Source organism: Dendrobates tinctorius, unplaced genomic scaffold, assembly GCF_039654945.1.
Source record: "Dendrobates tinctorius isolate UK_male_01 unplaced genomic scaffold, ASM3965494v1 ptg000011l, whole genome shotgun sequence".
Lineage (NCBI taxonomy): Eukaryota > Metazoa > Chordata > Amphibia > Anura > Dendrobatidae > Dendrobates > Dendrobates tinctorius.
This window is the reverse complement of record NW_027361679.1, coordinates 62012042-62035268: the sequence shown is the minus strand read 5'-3', so window position 1 is coordinate 62035268 and position 23227 is coordinate 62012042. Positions and strand designations below refer to the sequence as shown.

Here is a 23227-nt window from a genome sequence, read left to right as displayed (position 1 = left end):
ACCCCCAATTATTACCCTTGTGAGGAGAATACACTGAGACGCCTTCATGGAGGATATGCGTAGGCTCAGGCTGGGATCTTCTGAACCCCCTGAGCCTACCAGTTTTCCGCCAGCACACCTTTCATCAGTACCATGGGACAAGCATTAATATAGTGTCCCTTTTTGCCGCAGAAAAAACAGACCCCTCCTCTTTTAAGGATAAAGGGCTTTTTATTCTCATGCGACATCCCAGCCATCTGCATTGGCTCTACGGAGGTCTCCGGAGTTGATAATGATGTTACTGCCTTCTCACATACCGATATGGTCCCCTGAGACCTTTGACGAAACCGGCAGTCAATACAGACTACAAGTGCCATAGAAACCTCCAGAGAGGCGGGAGTCTCATACATCACCAAAGCCTGCTTGATCCTCTCAGAAACCCCATGCAAAAACTGACTCTTAAGAGCAGAGTCATTCCACTGAGTATACACAGACCAGGGGCAGAATTTGGCACATTAATCCTCGGCCGGCCGATTCCCCTGAACAAGAGAATGAATCTTGGACTCGGCTAAAGCCAGTTTATCTGGATCATCATAGATTAGACCTAGTGCCCAAAAAAGTCCACTGATTCAAAACAGGGGAATCAGAGAGTAGAGGAAAAGCTTGTGGGTCCCCACTTAACAATGAAACCACTATACCTACACGCTGAGCCTCACCCCCCAGGAAGAAAGAGGAACCAGACAGAGATACAGTTTGCAGGAAAGAAACAAACTTACTGTAATGCACTGCAAACTGCTCTGGAAAGGCCAATTTTAGTTCAGATGCCCTGGTCAATGCCTCTGACTGCACCGCAGAAGCTGACAAGGCCTGTTGCTGAACAGTCCCTTTAAGCTCTGTAACCTGGATAGACAGAGCCTTCAATTGTCTAGTCAGAGCAACAATGGGATCCATGGAAGGTAAAGTTTTTGGGCCAAGTATAATGTCACAGGAAGCAATAAGAAAACAGGAGATAAGGTACCGTGCCCCTAAACTGCCCCTCAGGCTAGGGGAGCCCTGTCAATCCTTAACTCAGGGGTACCCTTGATGGTAAGGAGGCCTGAGTCACCGACCTGTCCCTATCTCCTGTCCAGCCCTGAGCTAAACCCTCGTTCCCCACCCCAGGAGGTGAACCATAATGGAAACCACAGATAAAGACTGACAGGGATAAAGTAAACTGCACCACAATGCCAACTATCAGGATGACACAATATGTGTGAGGGGAACACAATTCAAATATGGAAATGAACAAACAACACATTATATTTTACCAAACTCCAAAATAAAGATTTGAGTATCAACAGCTACTCCAACACAGAACTGGTATGCAAGAGACATGCAAATGATGTAGTTTGCATCCAGGAATGTTCTGAGCCACACGTAAAGGGTGTCTCCTACGTGATGTACAGTATGTACTGCAGGTCCCCCACTGCTTGAGTTCTATAAATGTAACATGAGCAGCAATTGCCCCTTGTGAGGAGACCTGCTGTGTAATATGCATCTGTTTTCAGAAGTTACTCCTGTGAGTTCTTTTCAAAATTCATTGTGAAGAGTCAACTGCATTTCAGACCGACACAAATTGGGAAAAGCAGCTGTGAGTAAAATCATCATCAATACCACCTAACATCACACGTTGCATCAACAAGAAGCAGCTCCCGCCATCACATTAGGGGTTAGTTATTTAAATGTTTGACCAAATATAGAAGGGTAATTTTCAAGTTGATAATTTTGATGGTATAAATATTCAAATGGCCCCTGGCAGAAAAAAAGGTTCTCCACCCTTGAGTTACAGTATAAGTGTTGGATTGCTGGAGTACAGAACTCAGCATTCTTCATTAGTCAAGCAAGAATTAGTGATCGACCTTTTGAAAATCATAAGGGGGGTCACCTCTCCATATACATTATGTTACTGTAAAATATTTCAAGTTATTATAATAAAATATAATAATTAAAGAGTTTTATCAGCCTAAAACCAGAGAAATGACTAATTACACAAGAAAAATCAAATATATGACAAATGCTAGCATGGTTTATCATTTTCAGTGATGCAGCATATATTAGGCACTCGTTGTAGAATCTCAACCATACCAGGCTGAAAATCATGACTGCATGTATTAGCAGACAGGTTCGATTTCATTGATATGTTCCACTAAATTGACATTATGAAACGAAGGGGGTCAGGCAAATGAAATGATTACTTTTTGTAAAAAAAATAATGTTTGCTTTAAGTTCTTTTTTTATTTAAATATTTTCATTTATATTGTTCATTTTCATATTTGCCAGAATTTCATTTCCGCAATGGGACGTATTCCTCGGGAACAGAACAGTCAACAGGAGTAATAAGTCAATGACCACTTCTGCCAATCACACCGCATTATTTTCAAGACTAATATAAAATGATAGAGTTTGGCACAAGACGGCACATTGCCTTCTGTACATCACAAACTTTTATTTTTTTTGCTTAGATTGACATAAGGGATCAGCAAGAGTAGTAAGGAGAAGGGAACATTGTACAAGAAACCCTGGGTGGTACTAATAAAGGGGGAAACTGGATATTGGCAGGGACAGGTAGAGGGAAACTGGATATTGGCAGGGACAGGTAGAGGGTAAACTGACTGGCACTGCTACACTTGTGTTTTGATTAGAGTATGTGCACACGGTGTCTTTTAGATTCCAGTATACCTGCATCGGTTTTGAAGCAGAAAGGAAAATTCTGTGATTTCCCTGAAGTTTCTTCTCTAAATGTTTTTGGAGACAGATTTTTATTTGTTCTAATTTAACCTATAAAATAGTGGTGACTTCCAAGCAAAAGCCGCCTGAAGAATGGACCAATCACTTCTTTTAGCTAAATCACGGCTTTCAAAGCCTAAAGCGGTTAAAAAAAAACTTAAAAAATCCTAGAACATACGCACAGCATGTCATTTTGACATTACTGTACATATGTTCATTATTTTTAATGCTTTTTTCAGGTGGGTTACAACCTGAAAAAGACATAGTGTACATATACCTTTATTGATGACTTGATCGTCCTTTGAGCACTGTATAGAACTTTTAGTTGTGCATGCATGGTATAGCTACATTATTTTTGACGCTTTTTACAACCTGAGAAATAGATGTGCACACATTCCTTTATAGATGCCTTGATGGTCCTAGCATTGTATAGAACTTATAATTGTGCTCTGCATGGCTGCATTTTTGTCTTATACTGCGCAAAATTATAAGGTTTATAGCAGCGCACAGCCTGATATTTTGTCAGGACCATGTGATGATATGACATTTGGGTATGGTGTTGCATTTATACATGGTGAATGCATAGCAGTATTAGGCAGGGGTCACACTTGTGAGTGTGATGCGAGAAACTCGCACGAGTCTCTCGCATCAATACCCGGCACTGCCACCGGCACTCGGGACCAGAGTGTGCGGCTGCATGTATTTCTATGACCCCGGCCTTACACAGGAGATGTATAATACTATTTCAGTACTGGATTATATAGGCACAGAAATTTGTGGGTTTTTTTGTTTTTTTTTAATAAACAGACATTGCTGTGGTTATAATGATATTGGGGACAAGATCACTATTACAGTTTTATTGTTGTTCAAAACAAACTCACTAACTTTACCAATGTCTATTAGTGACTAAAATACAAGCTAAAGTGACCATTAAGTATTGTTATAATGTTAGGTTACGTTTATGGTAAAGAATCAACTTAATGCAAGAAAAAAATAAATAAACAGCTAGGTCACATACATTTAAGTGCTCATTTAAAAAAAAACAACCTGTCACTTTAAATCCAAGAAAGTCTGACTGCTGAAAACATAACGTCCATCATATTATCGGCCATGTGCACAATGCTGAAATAATATACTGCAATACAAGCGACATGATTCACTTCATATGCTTTTTTTTTTTTTTTTTTTTAATTAATAAAAAAATGGGCACAACGTCAAATTTACAGTCGGAGGAAAAGACATTACTTAAAAATAAGAATAACAGGCAGATAATTCACAAAGGTCTCCTCTGCAGTGTCCTACGCATGTTTGTGAAGCTTGTCAGCATCACTGCACGACATCGTATGTGTAGGAATACAAATAACAGGCATTTCCAAGTCCTATAGCGTGACACGTGAAGGCATGGCCGCTACCCTAATTCACCTTGGTGTCTGCATCCTCAATGACTGTAAAGTTATCTGCAGCATCCCCAGACAACATGCAAGGTGAGAGGTCCAGCACTGCAGCATCCCACCCAACACATGGAGACTCACCTCAAATGTAGGAGACCCACCCTTGTCTCTCAATGTGCAGCCCAGAAGCTCTGCAAAAAACTTTGCCATATACAGTCAGTGTATCTGACCAGCAGATATCGCAGTACAATTCTAATAAAAAGGCTTAATATCCAGAGAGTTGTCCAGGAAAATGTTTTTTTTAGCATCTGGGTTTCCACATTTCCAAATCTTCCATCCAGCCTTGGCTGGTGATGCTATGAGGGTGCATCTCCAAGGAATGACTCTGGTCCAGCATTGTCAGGCTCTTAGATAGACACACAGGGACTTGAAAGGAGAAATCACCAGCACTGTCTAGGCTTTTGATGTCTGCTCCTAGCCTTTCCTGCTGAATGTCACTATTACCATAGTAAAAAAGAGTAGGGCCCGGCAGAGGGGGTAGAGAGAGGGACAACACTGCGGTACCCAGAAGAAACATTGCCTCGCACTCTTTGGCTACAGGGATTTGTGACTTTGGCGGCAGATCTTGTGACTTGTGCCGCAGCCTTGTGGGGCATATTACACGGCTTTATGTCATGTCACTGCATCGTCTAAACTGGCGAATCCCAATGTATATTAGTCCACAAATAATAACGACATTATCATTAATAAAGATATATTTCTATTTCTCTAGTCCCTCGTGTGAACTGTAGTAACCAGCTGTGTTTAAAGCATGGAAAATAAAATGAAGACAACTTTAAAAATTGTTTAAACGGGTTTTCTCATGAACAAAGTTCATTTTAATCAATAGATCTTGGAATAGTAATAATTTCCACAATTGGATGTGTTTAAAAAAATGTTCCTGTGCTGAGATGATCTTATAAATGTTCCCCTGCTGCTTACTGTGTAATGGCTGTGTCTGTCTGTACAGGGACATGGTCTGATCATACCACATCTCCTGGGCAGGGGAGGACGCAAAAGAGAGTATACAGACAGGACAGCACAGGATCGCAACTGGTTCGTATTGTGACGCGAAACATTTTCCAGTCGCATTCTCTGTATTCAAAGTCATGTATAGAAAACTGTCAATCACTGAGGAGGGCCACCCACTGGACTCATTCCTACAAATATCAATGATTTCAATAAATAAAATGCAAATTTTAATGACACTTTTCCCGCAAAAATGTCTGCCTGAAACACAGAAAAAACGCAGTATAAGGCTAGTTTCACATTAGCGTTTACGGCCGCAGCGTCGGGCTGCGCACGGCCGCCGCTAAGCCCCACCCCCTGCCGCACCTCCACCAGTAGCTCTGCCTAAGGACGCATGACGCTGCATGCGTCCTGCGTCCCCTATCTTTAGCACTGGGGACGCAGGCCGTGCGCAGTATGCGTTTGGCGGCGCATGCGTCCTCTTGACGCTGAGCCGAGCGCACCAAATTACAACCTGTGCCGCCAAACGCATACTGCTCACGGCCTGCGTCCCCAGTGCTAAAGATAAGGGACGCAGGACGCATGCAGCGTCATGCATCCGTAGGCGGAGCTACCGGCGGAGGAGCGGCAGAGGGTGGGGCTTAGCGGCGGCCGTGCGCAGCCCAACGCTGCGGCCGTAAATGCTAATGTGAAACTAGCCTTACAAACGTGTAAAAATACTCTGTTGTAAAAAAGATATGTAACAGTAGACAGCAAGTGCCAGTAAAAAAAAATGATAACAAAAACAGGGTATTTAGTTGATACGTTTTTTGCAAAAAATGTATACTAAGCCACTCCACCAACGTCAAGGTATACCCATCTTAGAGCAGTCCCTAACCAATGTATTTAAAACCTGATAATGTGAACAGTACCTATATGAGTAGGATTCAGAAAGGCAATGCCTGATGTGGAATCGCTGTGCAAGACGGCTTTTTATGTGCATGGCTCACAAGAGAGGGGCGGGGATCTCCAAAAACTTGCAAAAGCAAGGAACTAGTAGATTAAAAACCACACATGAGCCATGAACAAAAGTGAACAAGTCAGTAGGACAATGTTCACACCACCCAAAAACTGAAACACAGAAAAAACGCAGTATAACAAACGTGTAAAAATACTCTGCTGTAAAAAATATATGTAACAGTAAACAGCATGTGCATGGCTCATGTGTGGTTTTTAATGTATAAGTTCCTTGCGGTACAGTAAATAAGTTCAACTGAGCTGGAAAATCAGCTACAAATCCGGGAACAATCACCAGAAAGAAGTGATATATAGTATTTGTTCAAATCTGATTCACTTAGCTGCCCACAAATCTAGATGAAAAATCCACAGCAAATCTGTATTGAATGTACTGTTCATGTTTGTAAAGGACTGATGAGCGAAGGCCGCTGAGAAGAAAAGTCTAGCTCCCGTACTTCTCACCAATAATTCACTCTTGGATAAGTGTATATAATGCATGTATGGGAACTTTTAATGTGAATGCACATTGACAGATAATTTGCACTATTTTCTGGGCAGATTTTCCCAGAACAAATATGCAGCATAAAATTTTAGCAGCAAAGCAAATGAAAACTAATACGAGATGTATGTACTATACGTTGCAGATTTTTCTCACAGATAACTCAACATGCGTTGTGGATATTCAAATATGTCAGATCTTTTCACATAATTCATTCCTTATTATATCAATAAAGCAACAACAATTGCAGCTTATCAAATATGTAAAATATATAGACTTTATGACAAATACAAATGTTTATGTAGTCTTAGTGGGTTAGTCATTGGCCTCACTACTAATGCATCTATTCTAATCTATATAGTCAGATAAAAATGGAATCTGTCACCAAACTCTTGCTATACCTTCTGAAAGCAGCATTATGTAGGGATAGAGACCCTTATTACAGTGATATGTCACTTATTTGGCTGCTTGCTGCAGTTTTGATAAATTTTATCTGCTGCAAATCTTCCAGCTCTCTGAATGCTGAGCTCACAACCCTGATTGGCAGCTTTCTGTTTGTTCTGCATATAAATAGTAAGCTGCCTATCAGTGGTAAAGATTAGGACTACATTGCAGCAGGTTTACTAGTTCTCTAGTGATAATCTCCTTCTTTGATTTTATCAAAACTACAGCGACACATAGCTGAAATCATGTTTTCTGTCTGCAGAGCTCGCCGATTGGGTCAGTAATCAATAATAAAAAGTTAAAATAAGTTTTTATTGAATATAACCAAAAAATACACTACCGTTCAAAAGTTTAGGGACACTTAGAAATTTCCTTAATTTTGAAAGAAAAGCACAGTTTTTTCCAATGAAGATAATATTAAATGATTCATAAATATACTCTATACCATGTTAATGTGGTAAATGACTATTCTAGCTGGTTTGTAATGCAATATCTTCATAGGTGTATAGAGGCCCATTTCCAACAACCATCACTCCAGAGTTCTTATGGAACTTTGTGTTTGCTGTGCAAGAAGGCTAATGGATGGTTAGAATACCCTTGAAAACCCTTGTGCAAGTATGTTAGCACAGCTGAAAACAGTTTGGCTGATTAGAGAAGCTATAAACTGTTAGGAACGGCGGAACGCACTAAATAAAAATAATAATAAAGTGCGTTCGCCGCTTGGGGGTCCACCGTGCAGTAGATGATATGACTGCTGCTAAGTGGTGGCAGGCAAGCAATATGGCGGAAATGCGCACGTGGGTTAAACATCACCCAGGTGCGCAGAGCAATCTCTGTTAAGTCACAGAGGTGCCAACAAAGACAAATACAATAAGGCTGCACCTGTTGCAGTCACAGATGCCAAGGAGGGCTGCAACTGCAGCGCGGCGTAGGACACTGCTGCTAGATGACAAAGCTAGTACGCAAGTGCAATATCGGACGCTAGCAACTGTGGATGACGTTGTCGTGACTTAGCCCCTGGAGAGATTTGCTGCAAGGCAATCTCCTCTGCGGTAGATAAACAGCTAGAGACCGCAGAATGTAAGGGTCTGGATTCCTGCAGAGCAGATGCAGAAACCTGATGCCTAGCATTACCCCCCCTCCTAGGGCCCCCTCCTCCCTGAGCCTTCTGATCCACCACATTGTGCCCATCAGGGGCATAGGCCTCAGACCCGTCCGAAAGCAATTTTGATGTCCCGGTAGGTGACAAGGAAAACCAGGACACGTGGAAGGCATCAGAGGCGGCAAGGTCGCCAGGTTTGAGAAGGGACGCATGGGAGACAACGGGGGCGGCAAAATCGCCAGGAGCAGAAGCTAAAGTGGAACGCCTCAGTGTGTCGACTCTCTGTTTAAGGAAGCTATTCCGAGCACAAAAGGCGCAGGCCCGAATATACTTTTTAACGTCCCGAGCCCTGTGCGGCCACCAATACGACCCTGCCAGGAGTTTTGTGGTCTGCATGTAGCCACAGTGACCACCCCTCCTGGAGGCATGTGCCCACGCGAGAACCCTCAGCCGAAGGTGGGGAGGGACAAAGGTCTTGCCCGGTGGCACAGAGTTTGGCCATTGCGGGGAACTGTTGTCCTGAGAAACAGTGTGTTGACAATGGTAACCGCAAATGGATTTTTGTGCCAGACGCGCCTCGAGAATGGCGCAAGACACCTCCATGGGTTCTGGGAGTGGAGTCTCTGGCTCGGGTGGTTCCAGAGGCTCAAAAAAATTGGGAGCCGAGGTAACCTTCCGTTTGGATTGAGCACGCTCCAGGCCGCGCTCCGAAAAACGGAGATTAATGCGGGTGGAAATGGCAATCAGCTCTTCCAAACTTGCAGGAACCTCTCTGGTAGAGAGGGCATCCTTAACATGCTCCGCCAAACCTCTCCAAAACACAGGGATGAGGGCTTTATCAGACCACTCCAGCTCGGAAGCCAGTGTCCGAAAATGAACGGCATACTGACTAACCGAGAGGGATCCCTGAGTCAAAGCAAGTAGCTGAAGAGAGGTGTCATGCGTGACCCGTGGTCCCAGGAAGACCTGCTTAATAGCTGTTAAAAACTGAGCAGCGGTCCGAACCTCTGGGTCACCACACTCCCATAGTGGCGTAGCCCACTCCAACGCCTTGCCCGACAGAAGGGAAACAATAAACCCCACCTTGGCCCATTCCGTAGGGAATCGCGCAGCCAGTAACTCCAGCTGGATAGAGCACTGGTTGACAAAACCCCTACAGGAGGCACCATCGCCAGAAAATTTATCGGGCAACGGGAGGCAGGTAACTGTCGGCGCGTGGGAGGCCGTGGACATACTTGAAACCTCGTCTGCGATTGCCTGTACAGCATCTTCAGTGGATTTCACAGCTGAGATAGCACTCTCAAGAGTAGCCAACCGTCCCTCGAGCTGCCGAATATACTGTAAGAGTTGCTGCTGTTCTGCCATCACTAGCCAGACCCTGGCGCTAGTATAATGTTAGGAATGGCGGAACGCACTAAATAAAAATAATAATAAAGTGCGTTCGCGGCTTGGGGTCCACTGTGCAGTAGATGATAATGCTGCTGCTAAGTGGTGGCAGGCAAGCAATATGGCGGAAATGCGCACGTGGGTTAAACATCACCCAGGAGCGCAGAGCAATCTCTATTAAGTCACAGAGGTGCCAACAAAGACAAATACAATAAGGCTGAGCCTGTTGCAGTCACAGTACACAGAGTAAATGCACACTCGGTATCTGGTCACAGGAGCAGAGCCAAAGACAGCAGAACTGCGTCCGTCTAGACCTACCGTGCGTGCGACGTCACAACTGCGGATGCCAAGGAGGGCTGCAACTGCAGCGCGGCGTAGGACACTTCCGCTAGATGACAAAGCTAGTACGCAAGCGCAATGTCGGACGCTAGCAACTGTGGATGATGTAGTAGTGGCGCGCTGGCGCTGACTCTAAGCTTAGTCCCTTGTCCACATACATAATATCAGAGGGAAGGGGTTTCAAATGAGTCATTCACCAGAATCATACATCCATCATCATTCACACAGTAGCAACTAGAGACTATACTAGCGCATGGTGGAACGACCATGTGCGCTTTTTATAGCAGCCGGGACTTTCCGGAAGCTTCCAGATCTCCGAGATGGACCAATGAGATCTGGAGCAGGACCTGAGCACATGACTCCCGATCTCCAATGGGAAATCGTCTCATGAGCATGCTCAGTAGGAGGACAGAGGGACTTAGCCCCTGGAGAGATTTGCTGCAAGGCAATCTCCTCTATGGTAGATAAACAGCAAGAGACCGCAGAATGTAAGGGTCTGTATTCCTGCAGAGCAGATGCAGAAACCTGACGCCTAACATAAACCTGACCTTGATTTGAGCTAGTTGAGAATCTGGAGCATTACATTTGTTTGTTCCATTAAACTCTCAAAATGACCATAAAAAAGAACTTTCATGTGAAACTCTACAGTCTATTCTTGTTCTTAGAAATGAAGGCTATTCCATGCGAGAAATTGCCAAGAAACTGAAGATTTCCTACAACGGTGTATACTACTCCCTTCAGAGGAGAGCACAAACAGGCTCTAACCAGTGTAGAAAGAGAAGTGGGAGGCCCCGCTGCACAACTGAGCAACAAGACAAGTACTTAAAGGCCCCGTCTCACTAAGCGATCTCAGTAGCGAGATCGCTGCTGAGTCACAACTTTTGTGACGTAACAGCGATCTCACCAGCGAGATCGCTGTGTGTGACAGCGATCAGCGAGCGGCCCCCCTGCCGGTATCGCTGATCGCTGCAAGACGATCAGGTGTAAAAAATAATAAAAAAAATAAAAAATATTATTATTCTCACCTTCCGACATCGCGTTCAGCCATCCTGCCTCTCTCCATGCTCCGGTCCCAGTGATCCTTTGCACGAATGACCGCGAGATGTCACGGTCTCGCGGGATAACAAAGTCTCGCGGTCATTAGTGTAAAGGATCAATTTTGTGGGGTTGATGTCACCTATGTATTGTCAGGTGACATCAAGCCCACAGCTTAGTAATGGAGAGATGTCTGACACCCGGCGGCGATCGCCCATGCACTTCCCGTGTGCGTGAGCAATTGCTCGAACATAATATTCCATCCATGGTCAAATTGGCCCAGGTGACATGGATGGAATATTACGTACGATGTCAGAAAGGGGTTAAAGGGTTTGTCCATCTTTGGGGTCTAATATTATTATTGTTATTTTTGTTAAATGCATGTACTTGGGGATAAAATTAATTTTTGCAATTGAGTTTCATCTAAAACTTTGCACCTTTTTGATTTATAGGCTTTTCGTTTCCCTGCACATTCAACTTTGATGTAGTGTGTTGCTGAACATTAGTTGAAAGGAGCTAAAAAAATGACAAAAGAGTTACACACTCAATGTCAGTCCATCATAGCAGGCTGACAGATAGATTCTCAGTTCTTTAGCCCCAAATACATACATTTAAGGCTGGTTTCACATTAGCGCATTTTCAGCGCGCGCATGGCCGGGGGTAGCTCCGCCCCCGAGCCGGCTCTCTGCCCGGCGTGCCCGCCCCTTCCTTGTAGCGCCGCCTCCTAGCGGACAGCGGCACCTGCGATCGGCGCACCCTATCTTTAGCATAGGGTGCGCCGATCGTGCGCAGGCCGTGCGCTAGTTGCGCTTTGACCTGCGCTGCGCACTTTTGACGGTGCGCCGTGCGCGCCAAAATCAAACTTTTCGGATTTTGGCGCGCACGGCGCACCGTCAAAAGTGCGCAGCGCAGGTCAAAGCGCAACTAGCGCACGGCCTGCGCACGATCGGCGCACCCTATGCTAAAGATAGGGTGCGCCGATCGCAGGCGCCGCTGTCCGCTAGGAGGCGGCGCTACAAGGAAGGGGCGGGCACGCCGGGCAGAGAGCCGGCTCGGGGGCGGAGCTACCCCCGGCCGTGCGCGCGCTGAAAATGCGCTAATGTGAAACCAGCCTTAGAAGAAAAATATGTCCCCAAAAGTGGACAACCCCTTAATGAACATTAAAAGAACTGTATGCATCTTGAATTTCATTTATAGTTAATGTACTATAAGATTATATAGTAAACACAATACATACAATCAAGCATGGTGGTGGTAGTATGATCGTGTGACAATGCTCTGCTGTCCTAGGCACAGGAAAATTTTCTATTACTAAAGGGAACCATGAATTCTTCCTTTTCTACAATGGCATGTACAAGTTTGGGAACCATTAGTCAAAATTACTTTTATTGTGAACAGTTAAGCAAGGTGAAAATGAAATGATATCTAAATGGCCTAAAGTTAAAGATGACACATTTCCTTTGCATTTTAGGCAAGAAAAGATATATTGTCATGCTTTACATTTTAAAAATTACAAAAAACAAAATGGACTTATGCAAAAGTTTTGACAATCTTGGAGATTTGTGTGCTCAGATAACTTTGACCAAGGTTTCTGACCTTAATTAGTCTGCTAGGGTTATAGATTGTTCAATATCATCATTGGGAAAGGCCAGGTGATGTAAATTTTCTAACTTTATAAAAACCGAACCTGCTCTAACCTTGTGCCAAAAAATGGCAGCCAGGGGTTCTTATAAGCAGCTGCCTAGTACTCTGAAAATAAAAATGGTGTAGGTCTACAAAGCAGGAGAATGCTATAAAAAGATAGAAAGGTGTTCTTTCCTGATGAGGACAGAACGGAACGTGTTGGTGCGGCGGGGACGTCGCAGGTACCGGTGTTCTGTGCATGTAATGGTACTGTCAATTGTTTACCCATCCTGTTCATTAGGGGAAAGTCTTTCCCATGACACTTATGAATATTAGGGCTATACCACTATTTCTGCATTAATATGTACGTGTTACTACTGTTTATATCTGTGTGAGTCACTGCATTGTGCTCAGCAGCCTCTGGATTTGCTACTTTTTTTGTCATTTTAAATTGTTCAAATAAATCATGTTTTATGGGTTTAATATACTGTCTGAGTTTTTTCTGCCTTTTTCTTTGCTATTCAGAGACACCGGCACAAATATCGCCTGCATGTAAGAGTCATCAGAAGTAAACCTTTCCTGCATCCTCTCCATAAAATTCAGCATCAGAACTATGCAAAAGAACATTTAAATAAGCCTGATGCATTATGGAAACAAGTCATCTGGACAGATGAGGTTAAAATAGAACTCTTTGGACACAATGTTCAAAGGTATATGTGGAGAAAAAAGGTCACTGAAATTCAGGAAAAGAACATCTCCCAACCATTAAGCATGGGGGGTGGATCAATCATGCTTTGGGGTTGTGTTTCACCCAGTGGCACAGGGAACATTTCACGGGTAGAGGGAAGAAGGAATTCAATTAAATTTCAACAAATTCTTGATGCAAACTGTTGGAATAATGCATATTGATCTGTATGTATTGCAACAACTACTACTGTTCTGTTTTATATATTGTGCATATTGTGAGATTGTTAACAAAGTTCAGTGACAAAAAAAAAAACAGACAGGATGCCCCCTCCTTCTCTTCTTGTTGTTGTAATGCTCCCATGCTGCAAGCCACAGCAGATACCAGACTGATCAAATTTCATGCTGTAAGCTGTTCAACCTGGATATGAATAAATCTACATTCTGTGTTGCTGACTCTAGATGTTACGCTGATTAATCCACTGCTAACACAAACATAGCACCAGCTGTAAAAAAGCAGAGTTAAAAAGAGGATGGCTTCTACACATGGATAATTATCATAAACACATGGGCCAGGCACACAGTGAACAAGTCGGTAAGACAGTGTTCAAACCACCAAATGACTGAAACACAGAAAAACACAGTAAAACAAACATATAAAAATACTCTGTTGTAAAAAAGTAACAGTAAACAGCAAGTGCTAGTAAAAGATGATAAAACAGGGTATTTGGTTGATACGTTTTTTGCAAAAAATGTATACTAAGCCGCTCTACCAAACGTCAAGGTATACCCATCTAAGAGCAGTCCTAACTGATGTATTTAAAAACCTGATCATGTGTATAGTACCTTTATGAGCAAGATTCAGGCAGGTTATGTCCAATGTGCAAAAAACGTATCAACCAAATACCCTGTTTTGTTATCATCTTTTACTAGCACTTGTTGTTTAATGTTACTTTTTTACAACAGAGTATTTTTATAAGTTTGCTTTACTGTGTTTTTCTGTGTTTTAGGCACTAACCATGCATGGTGGCCAAACTTTTGCATCGATCCATTTTCCTTTTAGCAGTTTTTTAAAATGTAAAAGATGAAAACTATTTTTGTTGTTGCCTAAAATATAAAGGAAAATTTTCACCTTTAACTTTAGACCTTTTAGAGATCATTTCTTCTTCAGCTTAACTCTTCATAATAACAGTCATTTTGACCAGAGGGTGACCAGAATTTGACATGCCACTGTATGTAATGCTGCTCTTGTCCAGTCATCTATAAAAAAAAAGTTGAAGCTCTGAAGTTGCAGGATCAGGACAAGTGCAAAACACAGAACCAAGAACTAATATATATCCCTTAGCTAAGATGCAATTAAAGTTTTGATTTGACTTTAAAAAGTCTGGATCTGAACCCAAGTCATGTGGAAGAGTGACATTATCTTATATGATGTATTTTCTTGCTTTTGCAAATGAAATTATAGTGTGTCTCTCAATACAGATCAAACATTGCAATCTTTCCTTAGGGATCTGTACGAGAATGTATGAAAAGAAGTGCAGCACAAAGACATGTTGGGCCTAACTGGCAAGATTTAAAAAGTGCATCAAAGTCCAAGTCATTTCCAATACAATCATTTTATTTTATTTGCTTTACTATGGAGCACATAAGCAAAAAAGAGATGTTTTGTCATGTAGGTCTTCGACTAGCTGTGCATCTTGTATAACATGGTTCTTCTCCGCACCATTCCATCACCTATCTGAGAAGACAGCACTGCAGAGTGAAGGAGAGAGCAGCAGCCTGAACCAATCACAAGAGAGGGGGCATGCCTCAGACCACCTGGGGCTACCTGCAGGCAATATAGATAAGTTGTAATCACAGATCACAGCTCTGCATGATGGAGTCAATTTAGATAAGCTGTAGTCACTGATCACAGCTCTGCATGATGGAGTAGAGCTAAGAAGTGAAGAAAATAAATAGCAGGTGAGCATCAACTAAAAGTATTGACTTATATCTGACTTTTGAGCACAATACTGTACAGTTGTTTTAAGTCTAGGGGATGTTATTATATTGGGGTAGGTAGAATATCCCAAAGACGATATGATAGTACTGAAGTGAGATATAGGATTTCTTATACACAGATAATAGTTAAGCAGAGTGAACAAGAAGACAGCAAGGAAGGGCATCTGGGAACCTATATGGCCTATATCTATCAAGCTGATAAAATTCTCCTGAGGGAAATATTGTGGGTTATTTCAAGAAGCCAGTATATCAAACTGTCAAGGATTATCTTCTTGTCATAAATTAGCACAAAAGATAAATACTGTGCAGGCAAAGCTGCAGATAAATTCTGACCTTTGTGTCTTGGCTGTACACTTTTCTATGAGCTTAGCATTTATATAGAACACAAAAGTAATTGTGTTATCCATTTATTTTACAAACCAGTCTGCACTTTTGTCATATATGGTTGTTCCATTAAGTCAACTACTGTATGTCATACAGCAAAACTGCTAAGGATAGATGCTTAAAACAGATAGTAGGTGTTAAAATAGTTCAACTTTTTTAAGTATTTTCATATTTCTGACAATGGTTTCAGATTTTTAATTGCATTAGACGATGGAAACAAAAGAAAACTCAATACATTTTCACAAATTTGTTCTTACAACCCATACGCTTTAGCTGAACATTGGCTGACGCCTTCATTTGGGAAGGAAAATGACCTAATGTATATTGTGGTATGACAACCCTACCTTCTTATCAGAAGCTAGAAAAAAAGGATGGGGCATGTTGGAGCTTGTCATGCCTGATCCTTTGGTCCACCTGAGTAATAAAGCAAGGCAAGGCTTCTCTCCATCTCTTCATTGAAAATATCCTGTTACAATGGCCATAATTAAACCCTCTGACAGATTTTTACCATGAACTCCTTATTACAGCCAGTTATGTACTAGGTTTCACAGAGCCTTCATAACTCAAACAAATCAGCTCTGTTTTTTGAAAAGTATATCAGAAAAAACATTTTCAGTCAAAAATATATTCATTTAAGTAAAAAACTGTCAGGGGGCTAGACAAAAATGTAAGGAAACGGGCCTGGTAAGTGTTACAATATAATTAAATGATATCTATGGTGTGCTCAGATGGTACACTGCTGCTTGAAACTCTATGGACCCTTCAGAATTATACATATTTTTTACTATATTTGACCTAAAACTGCATCAGATTCTCACACAAATCCTAAAGTAGATAAAGAAAACCAAAGTAAACAGATGAGTCAAAAATGTTCAACTTTGTTATTGAGGAAAATAATCCAATATCACTTGTCTGTGAGTATATGAGCCTTTTTATCTCAGTATCTGTTGTGACCCCTTGTGCAGTAGTAATTGCATCAAAACATTTCCTGTAAATGTTGTCTAGTCCTGCACATTGGAATTTTAGCCCATTCCTCCATATAAAACAGCTTCATCCTAGTAACATTGGTGGCTTTTCTTCTATGTACCGCTCACTTCAGGTTCTTCACCAACATTTCTACATGGCTAGACTCACACATTCACATGAGTATTACCACATGAAAGAAACAGATTGATTTTTTTCAGGTATCATATAGTTGCATCTTAGTCCCTTCGTAGTTATATCCTAGTTGCATCAGTTTTACATTAATCTCTTTTTTCATTAAAGCAGGTAGACTGATCTTTTTTATCCATTGACGTTTAACAGATGAAACTAGGATGTAAGTCTTAAGTATAGAGTGTGTATTACTAGTTTCTAGACAGATCCCCATGGACTCTAATGGCCGAGTCGTATATACAAAAAGGATGAAAATAGGACTTGCTCTGAGTCTACGGGATCGAAGACACAGACTCATTTTCAAAACTAAACTGTGTATGGATCAAAGAAATGTTATGGGTCAATGACAATGTGCTGTCCGAGAAAAAAGCACCCGCGCGCCAAAGTCGCGTTTCCCATCATGCTTCCAGCGCCTTTTCTCAGCCAATGATCAAGGACGCACACTGTGGGCAATGAGATGACATAGGCAGCGGCCACCACCATCTTATATATGGGCATTGCAGTGATTGGCTGGCTTTGTGTGGCGTCACAGTGGCTATAAAAGCCCTGAACGCCGACCGCCATCTTACTTCTGCTGATCTTAGCATAGGGAGAGGTTGCTGCTGCTCGTTCTCAATAGGGAGAGTGTTTAGACAGGAAAAAAACTACAACTGTGCATCTGCTGATAGCAATTTTCACTGTACAACACAACAGTTAGTATGCAGTGACAGGGGAGGATATTTTTGTGTGCAGCAGCTCTGGTGGTTATTAGGCTGCCTTATAAGGCTACCTGATAGCTGCATTGCTGTGTGCACACTGCTGTGCAGACTGCTTTTTTCAAAGCAAAAATACTTTTATTCCTTTTTTCTGCACAGTGAGCGAGCGTTCATTTTTTCACACACCGTATAGAAGTGTATGCTCCTCACACACTACCATGTATCGGCTGGTATCACGGACAAATACATGCTATCTGTGTGTGACTCCGTAACAAGATAGACGGAGATTTTCATTTTATACATACACCGTATAGAGCTGTCCGCTTATCAAACAGTATTGTATATATGCTGTTTGTATTGCGGTCAAATCTATACAGAGACAGCGTGTGTGAGACTCCGTAAATACATATACAGAAATTTCAATTTTTCCATACACTGTATGGAACTGTCCGCTTGTCAAACAGTATCCTATATCTGCTGTTTGATTACGGTCAAATCGATACAGACACAGCGTGTGTGTGTGTGACTCCGTTAAAAAATAGACGGATAATTAAAATTTTCCATACATACACCGTATAGAGCTGTCCACTTGTCAAACAGTATCCCATATCTGCTGTTTGATCACGGTCAAATCGATACAGACACAGCGTCTGTGTGTGACTCCGTTTAAAAATAGACGGATAATTAAAATTTTCCATACATACACCGTATAGAGCTGTCCGCTTGTCAAACAGTCTCCCATATCTGCTGTTTGATTACTGTCAAATCGATACAGACACAGTGTGTGTGTGACTCCGCTAAAAAAATAGACAGATAATTACAATTTTCCATACATATACCGTATAGCGCTGTCCGCTTGTCAAACAGTATCCTATATCTGCTGTTTGATTACGTTCAAATAGATACAGACACAGCGTGTGTGTGTGACTCCGTTAAAAAATAGATGGAGAATTACAATTTTCCATACATACACCATATAGAACTGTCCGCTTCTCAAACAGTATCCTATATCTGCTGTTTGATATGGTCCAATCTATACAGAGACAGCGTGTGTGTGTGTGAGTCCGTAAATACACAGACAGACATTTCCATTTTTCCATACACCGTATAGAGCTGTCCGCTTCTCTAACAGTATTGTATATCTGCTGTTCGCTTTACAATCACATCTATACTGAATCAGCGTGTGTGTGTGAGACTCTGTAAATATATATACGGACTTTTCCATTTTTCAATACACCGTATAGAGCTGTCCACTTCTCATACAGTACCATATCTCTGCTGGTATTTTTGGTACATTTTCCCAAGCATGAGGAAGTCTGGTGGAATAGGCCACGTACGTGGGCGGGGGGCACAGCTGGTACTGATAGTGGTGGTGGTGCATCTGCTGGTTATGGCAAAAGCGCAATAGCAGCTAAGGCAGTAGGTGTTGAACCTGCATCATCGTCTGGCACAAGAAGGCATTTAAGGTTCCCTTTTCTGGGAGTAGGTAAACCGCTTTTAAAGCCGGAGCATCACGAACAGGTTTTGGCTTAAATTGCCGAAACAGCCTCCAGCTCTATTGCCTCCTCTTATGAAGTTTCAAAAACTGCAAGCACTGAGTTGTCAGTGCAGGCTTCTGGTCAGGAACAACAACTTTCCTTGTGTCCTTCACTCACACCAAAAGTGAAGGATGCGGCAGGCCACACTTCAGATTACTCCATGGAGCTCTTTTCAATTACCATGCCTGGGTTATCAAGTCAAATCCTGAATTCCCCAGTCCAAGATGAATCTGACATGTAGTGCACTGATGCACAGCCACTGCTAGATGATTCTGCTGGTACATTGACCCAGAGCAATACATTTGCCTTGCAGTCTAGTGAGCCAGAATCAGACCCTGATGAAACTCAGGTGCCACTTCCCGCATACTATACCACCTTACACGGTGACACAGAGGAAGGTGCAGATGAAATTGAAGAGGAGGTGATGGATGACCCAGTTGTTGACCCGGATTGGCATCCATTGGGGGAAGAGGGTGCCGCTGGCAATAGCTCAGAAGAGGAGAAGGATCCGCAGCTGGCATCGACATCACAGCAGCGCTTATCTGGCAGGTCCGTAGCTGTACCAAAACTTGTTAAAAAATCAAATAGAGTTGCAGGACAGCTTGGTCAGACAGTCAAATTTGCACACCATGCAAGCCCTGACAATGTATACCATAGTAGGAAGAGTAAACCAAAAACAAAACACAGAACAAATATCCTGGAATAAAAAAGTAAAAAAGAATGCAAAAATTGCATGAAGGCAGTAATAATAGTAATAATTAGGGTATTTAGTTAACATAATTTTGACGTTGCCTTTACGTGGCGGGATGGCTTCTACATTATTTTGATCAAAATTATGTTAACTAAATACCCTTATTATTACTATTATTACTACCTTCATGCAATTTTTGCAATATATATTTTTTCCTTTTTTATTCCAGGATATTTGTTTTGTGTTTTGTTTTTGTTTTTCTCTGTGTTCATATGCAATTACATTTTGCATGCACATTAATTTACTTTTTCTGCTCAGACCCAGTTTTACATAGTAGGAAGAGTGCGGTGTGGCACTTTTTTGACCAAATCCTATTGATGAGGCAAAAGTTATCTGTAAGAAGTGCGGAAGGACCTTCAGCCGAGGTAAAAATCTCTGAAATTCAAACACCAGTTGCATGCTTAGATATTTTACCACCATGCACTTGCAAGCGTGGACGGACTACAAAACCTCAGGTAGCACATGTGCACCTGCTCCAACTGAAGGTAGCCAGCAATGCTACATTGCTTCCCCCACTGAAAGGCCACCGATAAGCACACCACCAGCAAGAAATGTTGAGGTGTCGTCAGGCAGTCAGGGAATCACAATGTTTTTGGAAAAAAAGACTGAATCAAGGCCATAACCAACACCACCATCACCAACCCCCTCAGTCCTTTATGTCCAGAGCTAGTTCCCCCCCTATGCAGCTCTCAAGTCCAGCTCACCCTACCAGACACTCTGAGTAGGACAAGAAAGTACTCATCATCTCATCCGCGTACACTGGCTTTGAATGGCTACATTGCCAAACTGATCTCATTAGAGATGATGCCCTTCCGTTTTCTTTGAAAGCGAAGCGTTCCGAGACGTCATGGCCTACGCTGTCCCACGCTATGACCTACCCAGTCGGCACTTCTTTTCTCGAAAAGCCATCCCTGCCCTCCACCTGCATGTGAAAGACCGCATTGTCCATGCACTCAAACAATCAGTGAGTGGAAAGGTGCACCTCACAACAGATGCATGGGCCAGTAGGCATGGCCAGGGCCGTTACGTGTCCATCACTGCACACTGGGTTAATGTGGTGGATGCTGGCTCCACAGGGAACAGCGGTGGTGGAACAGTGCTGCCTAGCCCACGGTATAGGAAACAGTTGGCTGTAGGCGTTCCACCCTCCTCCTCCTCCAGAAGCGAAATCTCGTCCACAGAGAGCTATCGCACGAGCACTCCATCCGCAGCTGCCAGTGTTACACACGAGGTGTCCCACTATCGAACAGCTAATGGTAAGCGGCAGCAGGCTGTTTTAAAGATGCTGTGTTTGGGCGACAAAAGACACACCGTGGAGGTACTGGCCGACTACTTGCATCAACAAACTGAGTCATGGCTGGGCAGTCTACATCTTGATCCAGGCAAGGTAGTCAGTGATAACGGCCAGAATTTTGTGGCAGCCATAACCCTAGCAAAACTCAAACACATACCTTGCTTGGCTCACACCTTGAACTTGGTGGTGCAGTGCTTTCTACATAATTATCCGAAGTTAACAGCCCTGCTCAATAAGGTGCGAAGACTGTGCTCGCACATCCGTCGCTCGCCCGTACACTCCAGTCGTATGCAGAAGCTTCAGCGATCACTTCAACTCCCAAAGCACCGCCTAATCATAGATGTTGCTGTAGGGTTGCTGGGCCGCGCTGGGGGGTGGTCCCTCTGTATACCGCGCAGTGACGTACAGACACAAGCTGGAGGCAAGTTTCAGGTGCAACAGGTCCAAGTTTATTCTCTCTCTCTCCGTCCGCCAGACAGCCTCACAGCACACCGCACTTCTCTTTACAGCTCTCCGGTTACAGAACACCTTGCGACACCGTACTTTCTCCGGGGACGTATATGTATGTACCTTCCCCTTTTACACTCTGCGACGCTTCTGACAGCTCCGTCACTGTGGCCGCCGTAGGCCTGTGCACCAACAGTAATTTTACTGGTCAAACGTCGTTCCAAATACGGTGTCCTACACCCAGAGCCTCGTCTATACTGTGGTACTTTATTTCAGGACCACGCCCCTAACTTCCTTTCTCCTCAGTCCCCCTGGTTGGGTTTTCCTCACAGTGCAGCAACTGTCACAGTCGCTTCGTCACTTGAGCTCCCCCTGGGGACTGGAACTTTCTGGAACCTTCCTGTAAAATGTATAACTTTCCCAGTTCTCTATAACTTCGCCCCCATGACCCTATGACCAATAGTTTCTTAGCCCTAAGCTGATGTCAAGTCCTATGCTCGCACTCCTCCCTGCCCTCTAATGTCAGTTCAAGGTACTGCACGTCACCTACACTTTCCTAGCTGTTTTCCCTTTTTAAATCTAACTAGTCAGTCGTCCGTCAGGTCACCTTCCCTACACACCTCCTTCCTTTGTCTATTGTCATCCCCGACAATCTTACTCTCCTACTATTCCCTTCTGTCACTTTTCACAATCTGGTACGCCATGATCGAGGCCTTACACCTACCAGATCATCGCCGGCGCCCGCCTTCCTCTTCCTGGGGTGTCCGTGGTGTCTAGGACCTGACCTAGGACTACTGTCTGCTTCACATCTTCCATCTCTTTGTCTTTCTCTTAGTTACCAGTCATGGTCGGCATCCCGGTCTCCCAGACCCTCTCAACTCATAGACCCCTTCGGTCTCATGCTTCCTTCAGTCACACAGACCTTCCCTTACCCGGACCTGTCGCACTTTCTTGTGCATATCATACACCAGAACATTTTTTCTATTGCTTATTAAAACCAACATATAATAAACATAAACATAACAGATTTTCTCCTCCCCCTTCCTTTAACATGGACACTTCCTCTCTCATCACATCCCCGCTTTGCCAGGCTTAATACAAACAAAACCTCAACTTTTATATTAAACTTTTTTTCCCATTAACTTGGACGCAAACTGTCCTTGTGATTTGCACAACGGTGCAACGAAATTTCGAAAGTTTAAGCCACCTCCTAGTGGCCGGCAGCGAGAGGCCCCACAGTCGTGGAGCTCCCGGGATGTAAGGAGTGTCCTGTGAGTTCTTTCTACGGGGGCTCGTGACCTTCGGATTCAGCAATCACAGCTACCGCGTAGTAGCCGCGGGGACAGTACTCTTTGTAGTACGACACCAAGTCCCCCTCGTGTAGAGCCCGGCCGTGACGAATAGAGGCCACATTAATATAAACCTTCTGGCCGGTAGCCAGATCGTGTATGAACCCATAACCCCTTGATATATTCGTATACACGAGCCATCCCAAAGATCGTGTTGCCGCCATGCCAGCCTCCCCCTTTGCATGAAGCAGGTTCCATACTTCCTGCTCCCTGGCTTTCTTCTTTTTTACCACTTCTGCGACCCAAACGGAGGGTCTGGTGTGAGCCCGGGAGTCCGGTGGGCGAGACTTAGCCGGGGACGAAAACAGGGCAGAGGCAGCTGGTGATGTTTGCAGCCCAGCAGCCGCTGGGGCCAGGTGGC

General features: G+C 43.3%; 1 protein-coding gene across 1 annotated transcript in view; it reads right to left on the bottom strand.

The window, feature by feature from the left end:
- RASGEF1B (RasGEF domain family member 1B) overlaps positions 1-4618 on the bottom strand; it is a 675372-nt gene extending 670754 nt beyond the window's left edge. The window contains exon 1 of the mRNA XM_073542935.1: positions 4278-4618. Within this exon, the coding sequence (XP_073399036.1) occupies positions 4278-4346 (69 nt within the window). The 5' untranslated portion in view covers positions 4347-4618. The remainder of the gene's footprint in view (positions 1-4277) is intronic.
- Positions 4619-23227: the final 18609 nt, after the last annotated feature.